The sequence below is a fragment of the Myxine glutinosa genome, chromosome 6 (genome assembly GCF_964187855.1).
Source record: "Myxine glutinosa chromosome 6, kmMyxGlut1.1, whole genome shotgun sequence".
Taxonomy (NCBI): Eukaryota; Metazoa; Chordata; class Myxini; order Myxiniformes; family Myxinidae; genus Myxine; species Myxine glutinosa.
Genome location: NC_136266.1, coordinates 144,591,795 through 144,615,249, shown reverse-complemented (window position 1 = coordinate 144,615,249; position 23,455 = coordinate 144,591,795). Strand labels below are relative to the sequence as shown.

General features: G+C 45.5%; 1 protein-coding gene across 1 annotated transcript in view; it reads left to right on the top strand.

The window, feature by feature from the left end:
• LOC137430399 (uncharacterized) overlaps nt 1-17,913 on the top strand; it is a 66,690-nt gene extending 48,777 nt beyond the window's left edge. The window contains exons 3-4 of the mRNA XM_068121244.2: nt 14,332-14,466; nt 14,598-17,913. Of these exons, the coding sequence (XP_067977345.2) occupies nt 14,332-14,466; nt 14,598-15,478 (1,016 nt within the window). The 3' untranslated portion in view covers nt 15,479-17,913. The remainder of the gene's footprint in view (nt 1-14,331; nt 14,467-14,597) is intronic.
• The last annotated feature ends 5,542 nt before the right edge of the window (nt 17,914-23,455 follow it).

The following is a 23,455-nucleotide window of genomic DNA, read 5'->3' as shown; positions in this document are numbered from 1 at the left end:
TCCAACACTTTCTTCCTGACCGTGGTGTAGAGCATATGGAGTGGCCTGCCATGTCCCCGGATATGAATCCAATAGAGAACTTGTGGGCAGAATTAACGCGTCAAATCGACCACTTGGATCAGCAGCCGACCTCTGTGCATGAATTGCAGCAGGCTATTGTCACTGCATGGCAAGCGATTCCTGTCCAAACCTTGGCAAATCTCGTGAACAGCATGCCTCAACGTGTACGTGCCCTCCTGAATGCTCGTGGGGGTTACACGAAGTACTGAACTGTAATTTTACTGTCCGTAATCCCAGTCGTAATTTAACTTTTGTTTTTGTTAAAAAAAATTTGGGCTGATGTGCAAAATAAAGAGATACTTCTGGAAAACGTACAGAAGTTTAACACAGTACTGTCCATGAATTGAGTTCGATATCAGTTTACATCACTTTCAAGGATCAATTTATTTGTTTCGAAATGTCAAATGTGGTTTTTGTTTCTTTTAAAGATCACATTAACAAAATCTAGAATAATTGCAACATAATTCCAATTAACTTTTGGTTATAAGACATCTTGAAAAGTAAGTTCACCCCCACAAAAAAAATATTCCATATTAAATGCCAAGTCTGTATATATATAGTGGAGTGTGGAAGTGTGGAAGTGGAACGCCGAGTGATACGGAGAGTGAGATGGATGAGGAGCGGGTGCGAGGATGCACACTTGGAATGGTTGAGCGTGTGCGAGGAGGCACACCTGAGGTGGTAGTGGAGCGCGTGAGTGGGTATGTGCAAGAGTGCACACCCATGAGTGTTACGGAGGACGTAACGGAGGAGAGGTTTGGAACGGAGTGTGTGATGATAGAGTGTGCGAGGAGAATGGGTGCGCAATAATGTGCGCGAGAGTGTGTGGTGAGCTTTATGAGTAGACCTGAGTATGGAGCGAAGGAGAACGCAGCAGCAAGTGCAATACAAAGTGTATGGAGACACCTGGATGTGTGAGTATGGGAACAGTCACGTGTGGATGTGAGCATGCGAGTAAGGCATCGACGTTGACCGGGGCAGCGGTTAGGCCGACGTATAGCCGACGCGAGCTCCCGGTCCATGCCGGGCTTTGTGTACTGTGGGAACCGGCGAGGGTCGTCATCACGGCGGTTTCAAAAGAACCGCCGTGTGCGATCCGCGCCGGGCCCCGCCCTGCACGGTCGAGTCCGCGCTTTGCCAGGCAAAGCGGGCGGCCCGGTTCGAGGGGAGGTAGGAGGGGTCGGAACGGCGCCCCCTTGTGGTGGTGGCGCTCCACCCGGGCAAGGCTGGGCCATCGCGCTTGGGAGCGCAAGGCCCCGCGCCGGGATGGTGCTTGGAGCCTTGGCCCGAGCAAACCTCCTCCCCTGAACCGAATGCCGGACGGACCCAACCTGCAGTAGACCAACCACCCGTATTCATTGCTCAGCTTTGCGAAGCCGAGCTTTGAAAATGTAATGACGCACCGAGGCTCAGATATAGCGGACTGTGATGATGATAGTGTTATTGTTTGAAATTGATAGGGAATTGGCTTGGAATAACTAGTGATTCGAAATTGGGAATAGTGATGGTTGGAAATTGATACCCAGTGTCGGGGGGTGGTATCCCTACCATCCCTCACATTCTGGGGGAAAAGGAGCAATAGGATTTATGGTGTATGGCTGTGAAAACTAGCCCGGGAGGGTTAGGTTATAATGTTCGGGTTTAGAAATGACCATAGGTAACTTTAGATTGAAGTAGCGACATCATACCTGAAGTAGGGGACGTAGGTAGATTAGTTTGGATGATAACGACGTGGGATGCGCATAGAATAAGGGATGACTGGGGGAAGCACTAAGTTAGAGGGAAAACCAGGTAGATCAGATGATGCCATGTGTTTGTAGAGAGGATGATGGAAATGAGGAATTGGTATGGAAGTTCTTTGTGGTGAGCATGATGATTGGCATGACGTGCATTGAGTTGAGTGTATTGTATTGAGTGAATGGTCCTGGAGGGAAGGAGGGTGCAAGTGCCACCAGGTGTGTGGGCACAAGGTGTGCAAGTACAGGTGTATGGAGAATGGTTGCATGAAATAGATGGTCTGGAGTGAATGGAGCATGGAATAAATGGAGTATGGAATAGATGGCATGGAGTATGGAATGAATAGTGTGGAGTGAGTCATGTGGAATACATGGAGTGGAGTGGTTGGTGCGAAAGGGTGGATGGGGAAGATGGACCCCTTCACGAGTACCCGGGGAGGGTAGTTTAAAAGTAGGTAGAGGGAGTAGGTAAATTGTGGTTGGATATTGGCATCTGTGGTGCGGGTAGTTGCATGGAGGTGTTGTGTTGGGTGCATTAGTGGAGTCAATTGGCTGGGCGTGTGGCCTGTTAGTGAGTGTGATTGGTTGAGCACTCCGCCACTGTTAGTATGTCGGCCAGGTGAGGCCGCAGGTAGGCTCTGGAGGCCAGTATAGTTGTTCAATGAGGCCCGAGGATCCGGAGGATGGACCCAGGTAGCCTGACGCCAGAGAGGGCGGTAGGGGGTGGGAGCGCCAGAGGGCCTTCCCCAGATAGGTTCGGGTAAGGAGCAGGTAAGCTCAGAGACAACTGCAGTGGCGGAGGTGTGCAGGTGAGCGGACCTGCTGGGAGCGCAACATGACCCAGCCCGGAAATTGCGCGAGGGCACAGGGAGTAGAATCGGGGGAGTGAGACCCCAAATTGGTGAGCACCACAGTTTGGTCAATGGGAGTTCGGTTCTTTGAACCGCATAGTGTAAGATGGCCAATGGATCGGCAGGGAAAGACCCCGGTTAGAGTAAAGAGTGATAAAGTCATTTAGAACGTAGTTAGGATTGGAAATCTCTTCGCACCATCTACATCCACTCACTAGGGTGACAGGACTCCACACCACCGTTTTTTGCAAATGTCTGGAATGTAAGACGCATCATGACGTGGGGGTGACATTGTGCTGATGTTCCATCTCTTCCTTCTTAGGAGGGATTGATGAGAAATTGGGCTTTATGGCAAATTTGGTTAGAGGGATTGTTGATGAATTTGGAATTAGGGGAGATATGGGGAAGACAGGACGTAGAGACGAATTGTAAATTGTGTAAATACGGGGTAAGGGCAAGTGTAGATTAGCTGACAGGGGGGGGGGGGGGACGTACGGTAGGGACGAGCTTTCTCCGCTCGCTCTCCTGCACACCTCATCTCTGCATTACCTTGTTTTGATGTGTAACCTTGCGCCCTTGCACCCCGCTAACCCTTCTTGTCTTCCTTCCCCACTCATGGACCGTGGTCTTTGTGTGCTGAGGGGAAAGTGTGCAGGTGCCCGCACCCTCGCTGCTGCCTGCCTGGACTGATACCACACTTATGGACCGCACGTTGTTGTGGCCGAGCACCACCATATGGACCGTAGGTCTGTGGCCGAGCACCAAATTTATGGACCCCACGTTTTGGGACCTGGCATCGCTGCTGGGAATCTTGCTTACGGACCACGGTCACGGTGGCACCTAAGCCATGCAGGTGGACCACCTTAGTTGGCCCCTGCTGGCCATAATTAAAAAGTGGACGCGTTTTGTGCCCTTTTTGTTTATTACCAACTAGGCAGCAAGCAAGAAGTCGTCCAGAAACAGCGGCAGAGAAGAGAAGACGTCATCGGCTGAGCATCGTTGCTTATTATATGGAAATGTGATGACTGTGCACTGGATGGTGCTGACTGTGCATTTTGGTGCATTGGTGCTGGTGGTATCGGTGCAGTGCAGTGTATGCCTTTCCTCTTGTCAAAACATCTTCTTTTTGTTTCCCAAAAGACAGGTCCTGGGTTCGCGTGTGAAGACCAAATAGTGTCTTTGTAAATAATGCTCCCCACCGTCAATGTGTAGTTTGAAGACAATTCCGTGATTCGGTTATCCTGTGGGCGTGAATCTGTTAGATAGAATGCAACGCAGCAGGCGGGACATACATAGTTGTTTTAAAAATGTCGCACTCAGGGTGAAGTTAATAGTAGAGGGTTACCACACCTGAGTGTCACACTAAGTTAAAGTTCTTTCGGGCCGGGACGGCCCTGGAGGTAATGAGGGTGCAGTGTTGTGGTTTTTAGAACCCTCCACTTGGTAAATTTTTGTAAATGTTCCCTTATAAATAATCTACTGTAAATACTCCCATTTTGGTGTAAAAAGGTCAAAGGTCGCACCCTAGTTAGGCCACGAGCAACACGTAGCAAACCATAGGCTTCTTCTTTAGTTATTTCATTAGTATGTGTTTCAGGTAAGGATCTGTTTCCAATAGTTGAATCTGCGTTGTATTAAGGCCAGATAAAAAAAAAGAGTTGGTGATCGTCCCCGCCCGACCCTACGAAACACACCCGACCCGAAACTTTTTTTATTTTTTATTTTGAAAAAAATCATCAAAAAACGATCTTTTCACAGTCAAATTTGGCGCCGTTCTGCACCGCATGTTGCGTAGTGCGTGCTGCGCCGTGCATGCTGCGCGGTGTGTGCTGCGCAGTGCATGCTGCGCAGAGCGTCACAAGTCCAAGTGCCTCGGGCAACTTCACCCATTTTACGTTAGCCATTCATGGCGGCTATTGTGTGAGATTTTTCCCGCTGAAATCTATCGATTCGTGCTGCTATGGACACCATTCTCCACAGCTGTGGAAGTGTGTTCACGGAGATCAACAACAATGGTGATGACGATCCTGAACAGGATACCAAACTCGCTAATCTTTATGTTCGTGCCAATCTGAACTGTGTTTCCCCTATAGAACTAGTGTACTACTCTGCTGGCTATGAAATGCTCTGCATCCACTGTGGTACTGAGGAGAATTTGGTTGAAAAGGCAGGGCAATACCCTCAATGTAACATTTGTACTGCAAAGCCAGTACCAAAGCGTGGCAGAAATCTTGTTCAACATGCTCGATAGTTTCAAGGTGCCGAGGGCATGGTGTTTATCTGTTTTTCCGATGTCATGGTGGATATACATGTACAGGTGTCTTGCCCTTTCACGACCAAGCTCAGCTAGGACGTTCAACATCATCCAAAATCACACAAACACTGTGTTTCATAGAGATTTGGGCAATGTCTGTAAATCTGTGAGATGAATGAAGAAATTAAATCATTTTGAGGAGAAAGGAGTCTTTATTTCATATTTTTCCATGTCAACAAAACTCAATGGAAAGTAGGAAATAAAAAAATAAAATAAAAACCTCCCTCCCTACCCGAACTTTTGAGAAAAAAGGACGATCACCAACTCTTTTTTTTTATCTGGCCTAATCAAATAACCTAGGCCCCTTCAATTATCCCCAAGCTCTTTCTCTCTCTCCAAAGTGCCAGTAGCCGTATTGCCGTGGTTGCTGCCTTTTGGTTTGTTCCTGCCCGCGGTCAGAGTGGGAGAAGAAGGGAGGAGCGGCCAGGAACATAGGCGTGGCCCCATCAACGCGTCACGAGGGGAGGTACCAATGAACCCTCGTGACCAATCCGGGCCGAGGCGTGTTCACCGGTAGGCGGAGCAAAGCGGACGCGGCTTGATACGCGAGGCTTGTGATAAAAGCGTGAGCGCGAAGCCTTTTCACGCAGATGCGGGGGAGATCGGCAGATGCGAGGAGAGAAGATCGGCAAACTCAAGAGAACAGCGCAGAGGCGGCGAATGATAAGAACATTGCGCGGGGGATCGCTTGGGACGATCATGTGATACGAACTGCCGTAGGTTTTGAGAGCGTTCGGCACGCTATACGTACGCGCATTCCAGCCCCTCGCATATGTAAGGTCCTGTCGCGCACCCACGATACGCGAAGCTGCCTGCCGTTCTTTGCCCGCGGACCCGGAGCCTGGACGGATCCCATCGCCTGGAACCATCTGCCTGGACCTTCCTCCCCTACCAGCTGCCATTCTGTGTGAGTCTGTCTGTTTGTCCTGGGGTCGTGATAAGTTAAGACTGTGTAGATAAGCTTGCCCTATGTCCTTTTATTTCCTCCTTCTTGTATATTCCCTTCTTTCGTTTCCTCTTGTAGTATAGTAAATAAACCATATTTGTTCTTCCTTCACCCTTCTTATTCTTTGGTTCCTCTCATCCGGTCGCTTTAGTCTTTTCCCAATTGAATACCTGTGGCACGATTAGAACCGCTCAGAATCGGGTTAGTTTTATTGCTAACGGCTCGGATCGTGGATTGCTAAACCGCTCGGCAATTACCATCACATCCGCGGTTCGAGCAGGGACTCATCTCCCTGCTTTGCGGAGAGATTGGTGAAGGTATTTGGGAAACCTTTGACCAATCACCCTGGCCAATCTCGCCCGCAAAGGAGCCGGATAGTTCCAGGACTCGGACGGCCAGCTTAAAAGACGAGGGGATTAAACCCCTCTCGGTAAGGGAAGCGCCGTAAACCGAGATCCGCAACAATATATATATATATATATATATATATATATATATATATATATATATATAATATATATATATATATATACTATATATATATATATATATATATATATATATATATATATATATATATATATATATATATATATATATATATATATATATATATATATATATAATGGTAATCTATGCAGCACGACATGGTCATCACGGAAAACAAGGCGCCTTTGCCAGCGCAAAACGGCTCTCCCAGGGTCAAACTCGGTATCGTTGTGAGCGCACGGTTCAGCCCTTCAAGAAAAAGTTTATTTTGTAAAAATCGAACCACGCGTTAAAAAGATATGACTGGTTTTGTTCGCCGGCACGTCGGCGCTCGAATCGGCTCGCGATAAAATCCAACATGTCCTTTGTCGGGGTCGTCTGAACCAACCACGGGGCCTAGAAGGCTGGGACCGGTCTCAAAGGTTAGGTCTCGATCATCTATCTATAATTCCAGCAATCTCTGTGTGTCTGTCTGTGTGTCTGTGTGTCTGTGTGTCTGTGACCGCTGTTTCTCGACAACCACGGGTCCGATATACTTTTAACTTGCCAGGTATATTGCTGGGGACCCGAGGATGTGCCTTTTCAAGGTTTCATATTAATCGGACAATTACTTCCCGAGCTATGTCCAAAAAACGATTCAACCAATCAGAGAGCAGCGAGCTATCGCGTGTGCCGAACGTGGCGGACACACTCTGCCTCGGATGGCACATTTGAGAGCGTTTTCATTTATTTCACGTTTGCAAACTATGTTGGCGTTAAACTATGTTTTACAACTAATAAAAACGAATTTGCGATTCATTCGCTTTCCTGCGCGTTTGTGTACGCGATGGCGATTTCTTTACCAAACTCCGGAAGCCGTTCGCTTTGGACCGAACCATTGCATGTAAATAGAGGGGGGGGGATTGTCACCACTCGCAAGCCGTTCGCTTTGGACCAAACCATTTCATGTAAATAGAGGGGGGGGATTGTCACTGTACTCGCAAGCCGTTCGCCGTTCGCTTTGGCGTTGCGAATGGACCAAACCATTTCATGTAAATAGAGGGGGGGGGGGATATAATTTTAGATAGATATATAGTACGGGCATATATATAGTACGGGCATGCCCTAGTATCTCGTAATGCTGGAAGCTGCACGTCTCTGCGATAATCTTGTGGATCATGACAAGAGATCGTGCGAGTCGCTCGCAACGGCTTCAAGCACTTCCGCATTCGACCATTTCATGAACGCCATACGCCCCGCCCATCAAAGCACGTACGTATTAAACGAACATACAGTGGCCCATGTTTCGATTCCCTCCCTCTTCTGCTAGCGCTAATGCGCTAATTTTAAAACCCGAAGTTTAAAAAAATTTAAGGTGTGCTGTAGTTGCTCTGAGACATACTGATTCCGAATATGCCTTTGGTTTTGCTCTGCGATGAGTAGTTCTCGAGTTATAAGAGGACAAACAAACAAACATACTTTACTGCTTTATATATATAGATATATACACAGACTTGGCATTTAATATGGAATATTTTTTTTGTGGGGGTGAACTTACTTTTCAAGATGTCTTAGAACCAAAAGTTCATTGGAATTATGTTGAAATTATTCTAGATTTTGTTCATGTGACCTTTAAAAGAAACAAAAACCACATTTGACATTTCGAAACAAATAAATTGATCCTTGAAAGTGATGTAAACTGATATCGAACTCAATTCATGGACAGTACTGTGTTAAACTTCTGTACGTTTTCCAGAAGTATCTCTTTATTTTGCACATTAGCCAAAAAATTTTTTAACAAAAGTGAAATTAAGACTGGGATTACGGACAGTAAAATTACAGTTCAGTACTTCGTGTAAACCCCACGAGCATTCAGGAGAGCACGTACACGTTGAGGCATGCTGTTCACGAGATTTGCCATGGTTTGGACAGGAATCGCTTGCCATGCAGTGACAATAGCCTGCTGCAATTCACGCACAGAGGTCGGCTGCTGGTCCAAGTGGTCGATTTGACGCGTTAATTCTGCCCACAAGTTCTCTATCATATTCATATCCGGGGACATGGCAGGCCACTCCATATGCTCTACACCACGGTCAGCAAGAAAGTGTTGGATCATGCGAGCACGATGAGGCCGTGCATTGTCATCTTGGAAGACAAAGTTTCCTCGAAAGGCTGCACGAGCAAATGGAAGCAATGTTTCTTCCAGAATGGCCCTGTACTTGAACTGGTTCAGGTTTCCATTCAGAACAACCAGGTCAGTTTTGCCCCCTGCATGAAAAGCAGCCCAAACGGTCACCCCACCACCTCCAGCTTGGACTCTTGGCACTATACAATCTTTGTTGTAGGCTTCATGCACTTGTCTGCGCACTCGGACACGTCCATCTTGACAATAGACCAGAAATCTAGACTCGTCACTGAAGATCACGTGATTCCAGTGTCCTGGCTGCCATTGACGGTGCTCTCTGGCCCACTGCAATCGGCGCTGGCGGTGTTGTCTGGTCAGGCGTGGCTTTCTCAGGGGACACCTGGCACGATAGCCTGCTTGAACCAGTCGTTGGTTGACTAACCTTCTGGATACAGGCACATTTGTCAGTTGCTGCCACTCAGCCCTAAGCCGATTAGCTGACTTGGTACGGCCATTGCGGACTAACCGCTGCAGCTGGCAATCATCCCTCCTTGTGGTTCTGCGGGGACGTCCTGGCCTCGGTATTGGAGTAGGGACACCCCTCTGAGCATTTCGTTTTCAGGATCTTTAACACCTGACCTTTAGTGATGCCATACTGCCGAGAAATAGCACGCTGTTTCATGCTGTAATTTCGTAAAGCCACCACTCCATGACAAACAGCATTGTCGAGTTGACGGACCATCTCCAGAGGAAGCGGCAATAACTTTTGGAGACGTGCAGCAGTTGTTTTCCACCAATACAGAACGCAACAACCCTTGTATACCCGACTGTGAAGCCAATCATCAAATGCACCTGCCCGCACATTTTGCCACGCCACCTGTGATATAATCCTGTTGTTGACTTCTTGCTGCGACAGACAATCAGTGACATGGTTCTTTTAACAAATAAATCACCAAAGTGTAAAAGAAACTCACCAGATTGATATACTGAGTTAAGAAAGTAAACCTGTCAAGTGAAAAAAAATATTCCATATTAAATGCCAAGTCTGTAAATACACTACATGACCAAAAGTATGTGGACACCCAAACATCGAACATCCCATTCCAAAATCATGGGTATTAATATGGAGTTGGTCCCTCCCTTTGCTGCTATAACAGCCTCCACTCTTCTGGGAAGGCTTTCCACTCGATGTTAGAACATTGCTGTGGGGATTTGCTTCCATTCAGCCACAAGAGCATTCGTGAGGTCGGGTACTGATGTCGGGCGATTAGGCCTGGCTCGCAGTCCGCATTACAATTCATCCCAAAGGTGTTCGATGGGGTTGAGGTCAGGGCTTAGTGCAGGCCAATCAAGTTCGTCCACACCGATCTCGACAAACCATTTCTGTATGGACCTCACTTTGAGCACGGGGGCACTGTCATGCTGAAACAGGAAATGGCCTTCCCCAAACTGTTGCCACAAATTTGGAAGCACACAATCATGTAGAATGTCATTGTATGCTGTAGCGTTAAGATTTCCCTTCACTGGAACTAAGGGGCCTAGCACGAACCATGGAAAACAGCCCCAGACCATTATTCCTCCTCCACCAAACTTTACAGTTGGCACTATGCATTTGTGTGGGTCGCGTTCTACTGGCATCTGCCAAACCCAGATTAATTCATCGGACTGCCAGATGGTGAAGCGTGATTCATCACGCCAGAGAACGCGTTTCCACTGCTCCAGCGTCTCATGGCCACAAGCTTTACACCACTCCAGCCGACGCCTGGCATTGAGCATGGTGATCTTAGGCTTGTGTGCGGCTGCTTGGCCATGGTAACCCATTTCATGAAGCTCCCGACGAACAGTTATTGTGCTGTTGTTGCTTCCAGAGGAAGTTTGGAACTCGGTAGTGAGTGTTGCAACCAAGGACAGACGCTTTTTATGCACTACGCGCTTCAGCACTCGGCTGTCCCGTTCGGTGAGCTCGTTTGGCATACCAGTTCGTGACTGACCTGTTGTTGCTCCTAGACGTTTCCACTTCACAATAATAGCACTTACAGTTGACTGGGGAAGCCGCAGCAGGGCAGAAATTTGACGAACTGACTTGTTGGAAAGGTGGCATCCTATGATGGTGCCACGTTGAAAGTCACTGAGCTCTTCAGTTTGGCCCATTCCATTGCCAATGTTTGTCTATGGAGATTACATGGCTGATATACAAGGGGCAGTCAATAAGTAACCTTAAAATATTTTTCACAACTTGTTTATTGCATGTGTGTAACAACTGTGTTATTTTTCAACATAATCTCAATTGCGTTCAATGCATTTTTTCCAGCGCTTTACTAAGGCCTGCATTCCTCTCGGAAAAAATATTTTGCCTGCTTGTGTAGCCATTCATGCACTGCCTCTTGGACCTCTTCGTCAGATCGGAAAGTGGTTCCACCAAGCCCCTCTTTAAGTGGGGCAAAGATGTGGTCATCCAAAGTGGGGAGGTCTAGCGAGTATGGTGGATGAGGAGGACACTCAAAATGCAGGTCCTTGATTGTTGCAGCTGTAGCGCGGGCAGTATGAGGCCGAGCATTGTCATGCTGCAGCAAAACACCGGTAGTGAGTAGTCCATCACACGTGATTGAAGATTGCAGTGAAGGATTGTTCGAATGGTGGAGAAAGCACATCGATCAACTACCAAACAAATTCAAACTGACCTTCAGACACAAGGTGCGACAGTTTCAACTTGCACCATCCATTGCCAACTCAATGAAAGGGGGTTCTGTGGTGGGAGACCCTGGAGGATCCTAATGCTGAGAAAGACCGACTGGAGTTTGCCAAAACACACCTGAACAAGCCAAAATCCTTCTGGGAGAATGTCCTGTGGACAGATGAGTCCAAAATTAGAGCTTTTAGGTCTAATTCCAAATTAGCTAAAGCACATCATCTCTATGTTTACAGAAAACAAAATGAAGCCTTCAAAGAAAAGAACACCTTCCCTACAGTTAAACATGGAGGAGGTTCAGTGATGTTTTGGGGTTGCTGTCCTGCCTCTGACAATGGGTGCCTTGAATGTGTGCATGGCATCATGAAATCGGGAGATTACCAAGGCATTTTGGAGTGCAATGTTCAACCCAGTGTCAGAAAGCTGGGTGTCCGTCAAAGGTCATGGGTCTTAGAGCAGGACAATGATCCCCAAACAGTTCAAAAAGCACCCAGGAATGGTTCAAGAAAAAACTCTGGACTGTTCTGAAGTGGCCAGCAATGAGTCCAGATCTAAATCCTATTGAACACCTGTGGGGAGATCTGAAAACAGCAGTTGGGAAAAGGCACCCTTCAAATCTGGGAGAACAGGGGCAGTTTGGAAAAGAAGAGTGGGCCAAACTGCTAATAGAGAGGTGTAGGAAGCTAATTCATGGCTATAAGAAGCGCTTGACTGCAGTTATTTTGTCCAAAGGCTGTGCTACCAAATATTAAGTCTCGGGTGTCAATAATTTTGTCAATGCCATTTCTTTTTATTTTCTGATTTCAAAGGATATATTAAGTTCTGAATCAAAAACAAAAGTTCTGTAAAATTAACAGTGAAATGAAGAATTGTGGGGACCAAATACTTTTGTCAATGTCGATTTATTTTTAGAGAAAATTGTGAGTTATTTGAAAAAAGTGCAAAGGTGCCAAAAATTGTGGCCACGACTGTATATCGGTTTTAGCCGATCACTCAATGCTGACAAATCACTTAAAAAGTTGTCTGATCTGGATTTGAATCTCCACCAAAATTAAGTATTTTCCTCTGTCACATAATCAAGCTCCCCACCAAATGTCGTCCAAATTCATCCATAACCTTTTGAGATAACCTGTTCACAAACAGACGAAGGCAGACAGACAGGTGTGTAGTGCTGTTAGCTAGATTCAAAATCCCGTCTCGGAACCGTCTCGATAAATTTTCAATTTCCATAACGGGATCTCGGATCGGCTCGGTTCCCGGCAAAGTAAAAAAAAAAAAAAAAATTTAAAAAAAAATTAAAAAATAAATAAATAAATAATAAGGCTTCAAAAATAATGGAATTTCATTACAATATATAAACAACAATGAAAAAAATTCATTTCTGATGTTGAGTACTTAAATTCCGACTTAGCTTCCATTTACCGGGATGAAATAAAATACACCGCCTACATGCAGATGATCGGCCACCGATGGGACCGGGTTATCTCATTACAGTTTGTATTGTCGTGTAATTTCTTGCTCGGAATGTCAGAGAGAGGGAGAAAATGTTTCTGCCCAGGCATATTCGAGTCCAGGTTGGAGTTTCATTATCATTTTGTGAGTTGTGATCGCCAAGGGCTCGCTCCCCCCCCCCCCCCCCCCCCCCGTTCCCCTCCCCTCCCCCGCCCGGCAATGCCGGGTACTTCTGCTAGTAAATTATAAAGCAGGCGGTGTAGTGATCACCCCCCCCCCCCCCTCCTTATTTTGACTCTGTGACTAAAGTAAACGTAATCAACTTATCAGGCCTAAAGTGGAGATAAGATAACCAAAATACTTTCACATTCAAACCGTCAAACCAAACCCCGAGGGATTCTTACAATTTATAGATTTAGCGTTGCAATTAAACATAAACGTTCATCAAAAACTCATTTCATAAAACTACATAATGTATTGTACTTGTATTAATACATTGTGTGTTGAATAATCCGTTATAAACGTGTTTTTAATCTAAATAAACATCGTCCCTCCAATCACGGAGCCTCGAGCGAGTCCCTCGATATTAATGTGCAAAAGACCATAGCAACCACATTCCGTAACTCGTCTCCAAGGACGGACACGTGACCGCAGCGTAAAACGGGGCGAGGCGGAGTGATACAGCGGAAGGATTCAACGGTTTAAATGAAGCCGCGATGCGGCGGATTTTCATTGTGACCTTCATCCTGATGTCGTTACCTCCGCCACCAAAGGTAGATGGAGGTTATGTTTTCACTCCTGTCTGTTTGTCCGTTTGTTTGTGAACACAATATCTCAAAAAGTTGTGGACGGATTCGGACGAAATTTTGTGGAGATGCAGCGTGTGTGACAAGGACGACATGATTAGATGTTGGTGAAGATCCGGATTCGGAATTCGGATTCGTTTGCAGTGCATTGTTTGTTGACAAGGGGAAAATCCTGGAACAGTGAGTTTACTTTATCTATCATCGTTTGTGTCAGTTCAGCTGCACTTGCGAAAAATGATGCTTGTGCAGAAGCAGAGTAATGAAAGCAAGGCTCAATAAATGCCTCTATTGTGGAAAATATCTGCAAGAAGTTGGAATTTTAACCGGGATTTTTTTACCGAGAAATTGCGTCAATCAATTTATCTCGGGACCGTCTCGAAAGCCGAAACCGCCGGGATTTCGTCCCGGTCTCGGCTCGGTTGACAGCCCTACAGGTGTGTAAACATAACCTCTGCCCACCTTTGGTGGCAGAGGTAAAGGTGTGTCACAAAAACCTGACAAATCCTGTTTGAAAAACTTGGCATTAATCAGGTGGCAGTAGCTGCAGCACATTCGACCGACACTTGGAAAAATCCGGAAGTCAACTGGAAAATTCACAAAATAACGGTGCAGATTATAATTATACACGATAGTTTACTGTCATACTGAATGTAATACATGGGGAAATACTTACCTTTGCTGAAATGGTTGTTACACACACACCAGCTCATCCAGACTTTTTGTTGTAAACACCTCGGTTGTTCTCCAGTAATGGTGGCAGCATTATGGAGCCTCGCTCTTGCAGACTAAGTGACATCAATTGCATACAACCTATTAACCTCGTTTATATTTGGCAGGTTTTAAACTCCATCTCCTGCAAAAGACTGACACTGAATTGTATACAGGTGATGACTCTCCTGTAAATGTGGAATCCAGACAGCACAATAATTCATCTGTCTCAGAAGCTTCAATACATACATCTAGAAATGAAGATTCACATGTTCATTTGAGAAATGCCAGTCCTACCCGTTCTGCAACTGGTGAGCAGAAACCTATAAAATGAATATTTAATCTTTTCAATTCAAAGTATATAAAATTTTCGAAATCTTTAAATATTTTGCATTTTGAGTTTGATAAAAATGGGAAATGACTTATTTGTTTTGTTTTGTAGAACAATCAAGAAGTTCAATTGGACAAATAAGGTCCAGGTGCAGGGCAGCAGCCAGGATGTCTTGTTTGAAGAAGCAATCCCGAGAACAAGTCCCACGACGCTTAACATCCAAGTGCATGTCTGGTCCTTGCAACACAAAGATTAATACGAGATCGAACAAACGCAAAACAATTCTCGAAACCCAAATGCGTTACAAGTGTAATATTTGCAATGTAGATTTTACTTCTTCGAGTAACGTCAAAATACACATGAGGATCCACACTGGAGAGCGCCCACACAAGTGCTCTGTCTGTGATAAGGATTTCTCTGAAAAAGGCACATTGAACATGCATATGCGGATCCATACAGGAGAGCGTCCTTACAAATGCTCCAGATGTAATAAGAGTTTCCCTCGAAAGAGCTGTTTGAAAATACATATGAGGATCCATACAGGAGAGCGTCCTTACAAATGCTCCAGATGTAATAAGAGTTTCTTTCAAAAGTTTGATTTGAATCAGCATATGAGGATCCATACAGGAGAACGTCCTTACAAATGCTCCATATGTAATAAGAGTTTCCCTCGAAAGCGCTGTTTAGAAATACATATGATGATCCATACAGGAGAGCGTCCTCACAAATGCTGCATATGTAATAAGAGCTTCCCTCAAACAAACGATTTGAATAAGCATGCGAGGGTCCATACAAGAGAGCGTCCTTATAAATGCTCAATTTGTAATAAGAGTTTCCCTCGAAAGGACTGTTTGAAAATACACATGAGGGTTCATACAGGAGAGCGTCCTTACAAATGCTCTATTTGTGATAAAAGTTTCTCTCAAAACAGCCATTTGAAAAAGCATATGAGGACCCATACAAGAGAGCACAAAAAAATTCAAAAAAAGTAAATAATATAAAAGACCAGCCGTTTCAAATTTTACTGAAAGGATTCTCTTGAAAACTAAGGAAACGAAACAATGTGACAAAACCCCACCCCAGAAAAAGATGAACTGGAAATTTTTTGGAATAACACTTATTCTGGAAAGAGAAAATGAAAAAAAAAAAAAAAAAGAACAAGGAGGAATGGATCTAAAACATGGAAAAGAAGAAGCAACATCGTGAGGGTATTATTCCCTCGAATGATAAATTACAAACATAAAATGAGAAAACACGTCCCAGAAATGCCGAGATAAAAAAGCCCTGGCATGGATGGCATTCAAAATAGCTGTGTAAAGCAACGAGATGCTCTCCATAATGACGACGCTCAAGCGTTGGATGGGCCTATCCAAGTGGGAAAGGGCAACGGATAAGTGGTACTCCAATCCTAATCTTCCTGCGTTTTGAACAGGCAATACACCATCTCAAGTTATCCCTAACCACTGTCGTCCCATCCCATGAGATGAGACATCCCTGCGCAATCTTTCGACGTTCACCCACCCAATCCTTGTATATATTAATTTGCTCATCTCTATCTTTCTGCCTCTCTCTTTTCCTGTTAATAATAATAATGTTCCGTTTGTGGGGGTAGATAGAGGAATCCCATAGTAAAGATAGGATTGTATAGGTATAGCACGGACCGTGGATGTGTAGGAGACATCTCGATGTATTTAAGTCGGGAAACTGGCGCTTAAGATTGTTTATGTGTCTTCACACGAGAGGTGAAGCTGTGTTGACGAGTTAAGGATTAAGGTTAGTTCTCCCCAGTACATGATATTCCCTCTGTGATCTTGTCCCTACATTTTTGCAACTTCAACCAGGCCAGCCATGCAAAGCCTCCATTAAACTAGATGGTATTCATAGAATACCTACCCTGCGCAGTCAACTTGTTGTGAGCCAGCTCTTCTGTTTTTGAACATTTTTTTTCATCCAATATGGCTGCCAGACCACGTGACCAATGACATCATAAATTTATATTCTCCAATATAATTGTTGCATAGATCACGCTCAATACATTTCAAACTGATCAGACCAAGTGTTGTCCCTGTCGATTTATGACGTCATAATGATGGCACCAATGACGTCATCGTTAACAACACCTATTCCCCATATGGAGTTCTTTACAATGAGCCATGTTTCAATTTTTTCCATGCAGCGGTTTTGGAGATATAGAGGTACAACATTTTTTGGTTTTTCCAAGATGGCGCCTGTACCACATGATTATTCTGGCGTCATAATTATCATTAAAATATTCTAAAGGAGGCGTCACTCATATGTTGAAAATTTTGTGTCCATCAGACCAACAGTTGCAATTTTTTAAAATAATGATCGGATAAGTGTTGTACTTGTAGAATGATGATGTCATAACGAAGGCACCGATGACATCATTAACTTATCTTATTCCCCATGGGGAGTACTTGACAATGAGCCAGGTCTCAATTTTTTCCATGAAGTGGTTTCAGAGATATAGAGATGTGAGGTTTTTCCAAGATGGCGCCTGTACCATGTGACCTATGATGTCATAATAATCATTAAAATATTCTACAGGAGGAGGCGCTCCGATGTTGAAAATTTCATGTCAATCGGACCAACGGTTGCCGAGAAAATGAATTTTTAAAATGCAGACATGTACGGCACACGTACGTAACTGAATGCTTAACCCCGCTTGTCGCTTCGCGAGTGCAGGGTAGCAATAATAACCATCCACTGCATGCAAACAGGCTCCCAAACATTGCCACCTGCAAGTAAGCCACGCCTTAAAGAACACTCATGCCAAGCAAAGCTGGTAAGCCATACCCCAAAGTTCGTGATTGGTCGAGAGGAATGTAGGGTGATTTGAAAGCACTTTGCGATTGGTCAGGGGGACGTCAGAGCAAAAAGCTTCGAGAGGAGGGAGAGGAAGAAAAGTGCATCTCGCTCTCAGTGTGGGTTTTCGGAGGAGGAAGGCGGCGCCATTGTGTGGTCCTGCAGCTTGAAGTTTGAGGCACACTTTTTAAGAGAGTGGAGAGCTCTTGGCTGTGTGGGCAGCATTGTGAGGTGTTGTTTTGGCTGTGGTGCTCTTCAGAGGCAGAGGAGGCCACGAGCAATGCGAAGGAGGCCGTCCTGTTTGCTTGCCTCACGCCGGTGGCTACTTCAGGCGCTGTGTGGCCGCCATCTTGTCCCAGGTTCCTGCCGGAGGGACATCGAGCTCTGGGCCTCGTCCACAGCTGCAAACCTTGCAGAGGAACTCGTAAGGCCAGAGCAAAGTGACTGCACTATAAAAAGGGAACATTTATTTTATTTTGTCTTTCCCCTTGTCTGTATTTGAGTCAGTATGTGGAGGTACCTCACATAGGAATTAGTTTTTACCTCAACATTTAATTTGACATTTTCGTCTGATTTATTTTTATTAAAACATCATGTTGAATTTCCTTGTTGTGTCTGTTTGTGTGCGTTCCGGATTAAACCCGTGTGTTTCGTTTAATTAAACATCTCGAATTACTTCATTCCGGCGCGCACTAAAAATAACCGTCAACTTCGGGGAATGCCTCAGAGTTAAAGCTGGTTCGCTATTCGTCCAAGGCTGGTGTTCAACGGCTACGGACAGGACAATAATAAGACTAAGTTTTATAGAGCATGATAACTTTATATCTTCGACAAGCTTGACAAATAAAATTAATTAAAAATGATCAATATTCACATGAACCAACATTTATTTCAAATAGGCAAACTAGAACATTAACATGGAATTTTAATCTAGCGTTTGTGTTTTGAGCAATGTTTCAAAAGTTTGTCAACTGGCTGCTTGACGGATGTTTAGACTATAGAGCATACCTCTGCCAGGTGAACAGTTTATGTTTTGTATCCTCGAGTGGACCAGAAAATCACAATACAGAATCACATTTAATCAAAATCATCTGTCCACAACTAATTGAGATATCCTGCTATGTATCGTTTTTGACCCATCTTCCAATGGTGAAGAATCGCTTAAAAAATTCTCGTAGCAGGATCCAAATCCTGATCTTGACCAAAATCTAATCATTTCGTCGGCGTCACATACGCTACATCTCTGCCAAATTTCGTCCGAATCGGTCCACAACTTTTTGAGATATTTTGCTTACAAACGGACAGACACAGAGAAATGGATAGACAGGGGCGAAAACATAACCTCCACCCACCTTTGGTGATGGAGGTAATTAAATAATTCTCCTATCCAAATCCACATTCAGATCTTCACCAAAATCGAATCGATTAGTCCTTGTCACACACCAAACCTGTCCACCAAGTTTCATCCGAATCCGTTCATAATTTTTAAGATATCGTGCTATATATCGTTTGTGGGCCCATCACTCAATGGTGAAGAATCACTTTTAAAATCCTGATTCCGGATCCAGATCTTCACCAAAATCTAATCGATTCGTCCTTGATGGGATTCGTCTTCCAGACTGCGCCTTCGACTTCCGGAACAGCCAGCACAGAGCTTGATGATCTTTTACCACTCGGCACTGTTTACCTTCCAGATATGGCCTCCACTTCTCTAGAGCTGAAACAACTGTAAAGCATCCTTTCTCAGTCGTGCTGTAATTCCTCTCTGCCCTGGTGAGAGTTCGACTTGCACATGCAATCGTCCTGGAACTGGATCCCTGGTTTTGCATCAACACTGCGCCAAGTCCTATGTTGCTGGCATCTGTATACAACAGCACAACAGGCATATTAAGGCCATTCTCCCTGCTAGAGCGGGGGTTAGTCTTGCGGTCCCCATGACAATCTTCTCCATTTTGCCCTATTTTCTGCATCTGCCCTTGTTAACCCCCTGCCCACATTTCTTCTTCCATCACCTTCAGCCAAGTCTCTCTCTGTCTTCCCCATCCTCTACTTCCTTCTACATTCATTTCCATCACTCTTCTCAACCAGTCACTTTCATCCTTCCTCAACACATGACCAAACCATCTCAACCTGTTTCTCTTCACAGCATCAATCACAGGCTCTATTCCCATCATTTTTCGCAATTCATCATTTGTCTTCCTCTCTCTCAACGATACTCCACACATCCACCGAACCATTCGCATTTCCACCCTTTCCAGCCTTCGTTGCTGCTCTACGTTCATTACCCATATCTCCCTCCCATAAATCATAACACTTCTCACACATGCAGCATACACCTTTCCCTTCAGCTTCAACGACACCTCCCCCCTCCCCCCCTCCTTGTCAGCACGCCACTCAGTTCCCAAAGCTTCTCCCAAGCACATCTCACTCTAGCAACCGTTGCCGAGTCTGATCTACCTTCTCCATTCAGCATGTCTCCTAGGTAGCAAAATGTTTTCACACCTTCCAGCTTCACGCTGTCTCCAAGATCCAACTCAACATTTCCTCCATCTGCAGCTCCCTCTGTGCACACCTTACACTTGAATGTAGCTGCCACACTGGTTAATGACCCTCTCAGACCACTACATTTTTGATGAACCCACTCAGCGCACATTGTTCATTGAATAGAGTTTACTCCGACACCCTTCCTGCACACAGCACACGGCCACTTCCCAGTTCTTTCCACCTCACCACATGCTTTACCACTTGCCATCACCTTCGTCTTTCCGATATTCACCTTCAGACCTTTTGCCTCCATACATTACTTCCACTTGTTCATCTTCTCCTTCAGTCCATCCATACTTTCCGCAATAAACACCAGATCATCTGCATACAACTCCCACGGTAAACCCTCCTTTACATTCCGAGCCAGCACCTCCATCACAGCTACAAATAGTAGTGGACTTTTACTACCAACCCCTGATGCACTCCCACCTTCACCTCAAACTCACCACTGTTCCCGTCCTTCATCCTTACAGCTGCGCATGCCCTTTCGTACATTACAGCAAGTATCGAATCTGTATGTACAGTAAATTTGTCTGTCATTTGGACAACCAAGGATTGGCTCGGTCATCAGCCCCTCCTTAAACATCACAAAAGCTGACCGACAGTCTTCAATCCAATTCTATCGCATACCCTTCTTGAGTTTGTACAGGGGCTCTGCATGATCAACGAATTGGGGTACAAACTTCTGGTACCATGATATCATGCCCAGGAAACGTTCCAGTTCCTTTATTTTTGTAGGTGCTGGATAACTGTAAATGGCTGAAACCTTTTCTGGATCTGGTCTCAGTCCGTTTGACGTCACAATATGTCCCAGGTACCTCATTTCTTGACTACCAAACTAACATTTCTCCTGATTGACAGTCAAGCCAGCGACGTGAAGCCTGCGCAGAACTTCCCGCAAGTCAGGAAAATGCTGCTGTACACTGGAAGAATAACACACCAAGTCATCAAGACAGACATAACAAGTGTGGCCAACCAAATCTCCAAGCACCTGAATCATCAACCTTTGGAAACTTGCTGGACCATTTACAACTCCAAAGGGAAGGACCCTGAAATGGAAGAGGCCTTGCTCACAGATGAAGGCAGTCTTCTCAACATCCTCAGGAGCAACACCCATCTGCCAATAGCCACTATGTAGGTCAAGGGAGGAAAATATCTTAGCTCCATGTATAGTAGGGATCCTAGTATAGCATCAACAGTCGGCATGGGAAAAGCATCTACTTTTGTCACAGCATTCAACTTCCTATAGTCAACACACATCCGGTACCTTCCATTCTTTTTTGGTACCATAACAATAGGCGAGGACCATGGCGATGTCGACGGCTCAATATTTCCGCTTTTCAAGAGCCGATTTAGTTTGTCCTGAAGTGCTTCTCTGCATTCTGGTCCCATGCGGTATGGATGCAAAAAAAAGGGACAGCATCTCACACATCAATGTGATGTTGGGCAACATCAGTGTGGCCAGGATCTTTGGTGAAAACTTCAGGAAACTCAATGATGATCTCATTTAGTTCTTGCTGTTCATCTGGGGTCAGGGTAATCTTACCCTGAATAAGGCTCGATCTAGTGGGAAGTTCCTCTACCTCAACATCATAGTCTGGTTCTGGCTGTCCCGGGGCCTGGATTCCACGCAGGGAAAACTTCACAGACTGACCATACCTGCCACCCATACTGAAACAACCCTCACGAAAGTCCAAGATCAGTTGAACTTCCCGAGCAAAATCCATGCCCAGAAGAATGGGCGCTGGCAAGTGTTGCACAACATGAAAGGTAATTGCCGTGTCTTTGCCACCAGCTCCAACATCCACCACAATGGTTTCCTTTGGGTTCAGTTTTGTACCATCTGCCATCACTAAAGCCTCCTCCCTTTTGGAAACTGTAGGGGAGATGGATAGCTTCGAACACAGTTCATCTGGTATCAGGGACACACTTGACCCGCTGTCAACCAGCTTCCGTGGTAACATTCTGGCCATTCATAATGACGTCCATCATTGGCATGGTCCCTCGATGGAGTGCAATGAAGTTGCATTTGGGAGGCTCTCCTTCATGCCTGGTTTCTGACGGTTGAGATACCTGAGTAGGCGTATGAGATGGAGGCTGAGGAGGAGGAGGGGTAGGGCACTCTGCAGCCCCATGTCCAAACTGTCCACAATGATAGCAATTGATGTTGTCCGTGTTCCTACGTGGGATTTGAGTGGTGATTCCCGGTCGCCTCAGGGATGGACTTTGGGGGTGGTGGGGAGGGGAGGGGTTCACCACCCACATATGTGTCGTTTGACCGCTGATGGAGTCGGAGCTCGTCAGCTGTCCTCGCCAATCTGATCAGAGAAGTAGCATTGTACTCCTGTAGTTTCAACCTCAATGTTCCATCTGAGACTGTGCTCAGAAATTGATCAATCCTGATCAGATTGAGGCACCTTTTTACTTCAGGCAGGTCAGCTGGAGGCTGGGTGATTTGTAACCAACAAACAACAACAACATGCATTTTAAGGCCATTTTCCCTGCTAGAGCGGGGGTTAGGTTAGCCCCATGACAATCTTCTCCATTTTGCCCTATTTTCTGCATCTCTCCTTGTTAACCCCCTTGCCCGCATTTCTTCTTCCACCATCTTTAGCCAAGTCTTTCTCGGTCTTCCCCGTCCTCTACTTCCTTCTACATTCATTTCCATCACTCTTCTCAACCAGTCACTTTCATCCTTCCTCAACACATGACCAAACCATCTCAACCTGTTCCTCTTCACAGCATCAATCACAGGCTCTATTCCTATCATCTTTCGCAATTCATCATTTGTCTTCCTCTCTCTCAACGATACTCCGCACATCCACCGAACCATTTGCATTTCAACCCTTTCCAGCCTTCGTTGCTGCTCTACGTTCATTACCCATGTCTCGCTCCCATAAATCATAACACTTCTCACACATACAGCATACACCATTCCTTTCAGCTTCAACGACACTCCCCTCCTCATCAGCGCGCCACTCAGTTCCCGAAACTTCTTCCATGCACATCTCACTCCAGCAACCGTTGCAGAGTCTGATCCACCTTCTCCATTCAGCATGTCTCCGAGGTAGCAAAATGTTTTCACACCTTCCAGCTTCAGGCTGTCTCCAAGATCCAACTCAAAATTTCCGCCATCTGCAGCTCCCTCTGTGCACACCTTACATTTGAATGCAGCTGCCACACTGGTTAATGACCCTCTCAGCGCACATTGTACATTGAATGGAGTTCACTCCAACACCCTTCCTGCACACAGCACATGGCCACTTCCCAGTTCTTTCCACCTCACCACATGCTTTACGACTTGCCATCACCTTCGTCTTTCTGATATTCACCTTCAGACCTTTTGTCTCCATACATTCCTTGCACTTGTTCATCTTTTCCTTCAGTCCATCCATACTTTCCGCAATCAACACCAGATCATCTGCATACAACAACTCCCACGGTAAACCCTCCTTTACGTTCTGAGCCAGCACCTCCATCACAGCTACAAATAGTAGTGGACTTAGTACCAACCCCTGATGCACTCCCACCTTCACCTCAAACTCACCACTGTTCCCGTCCTTCGTCCTTACAGCTGTGCGCGCTCTTTTGAACATTGC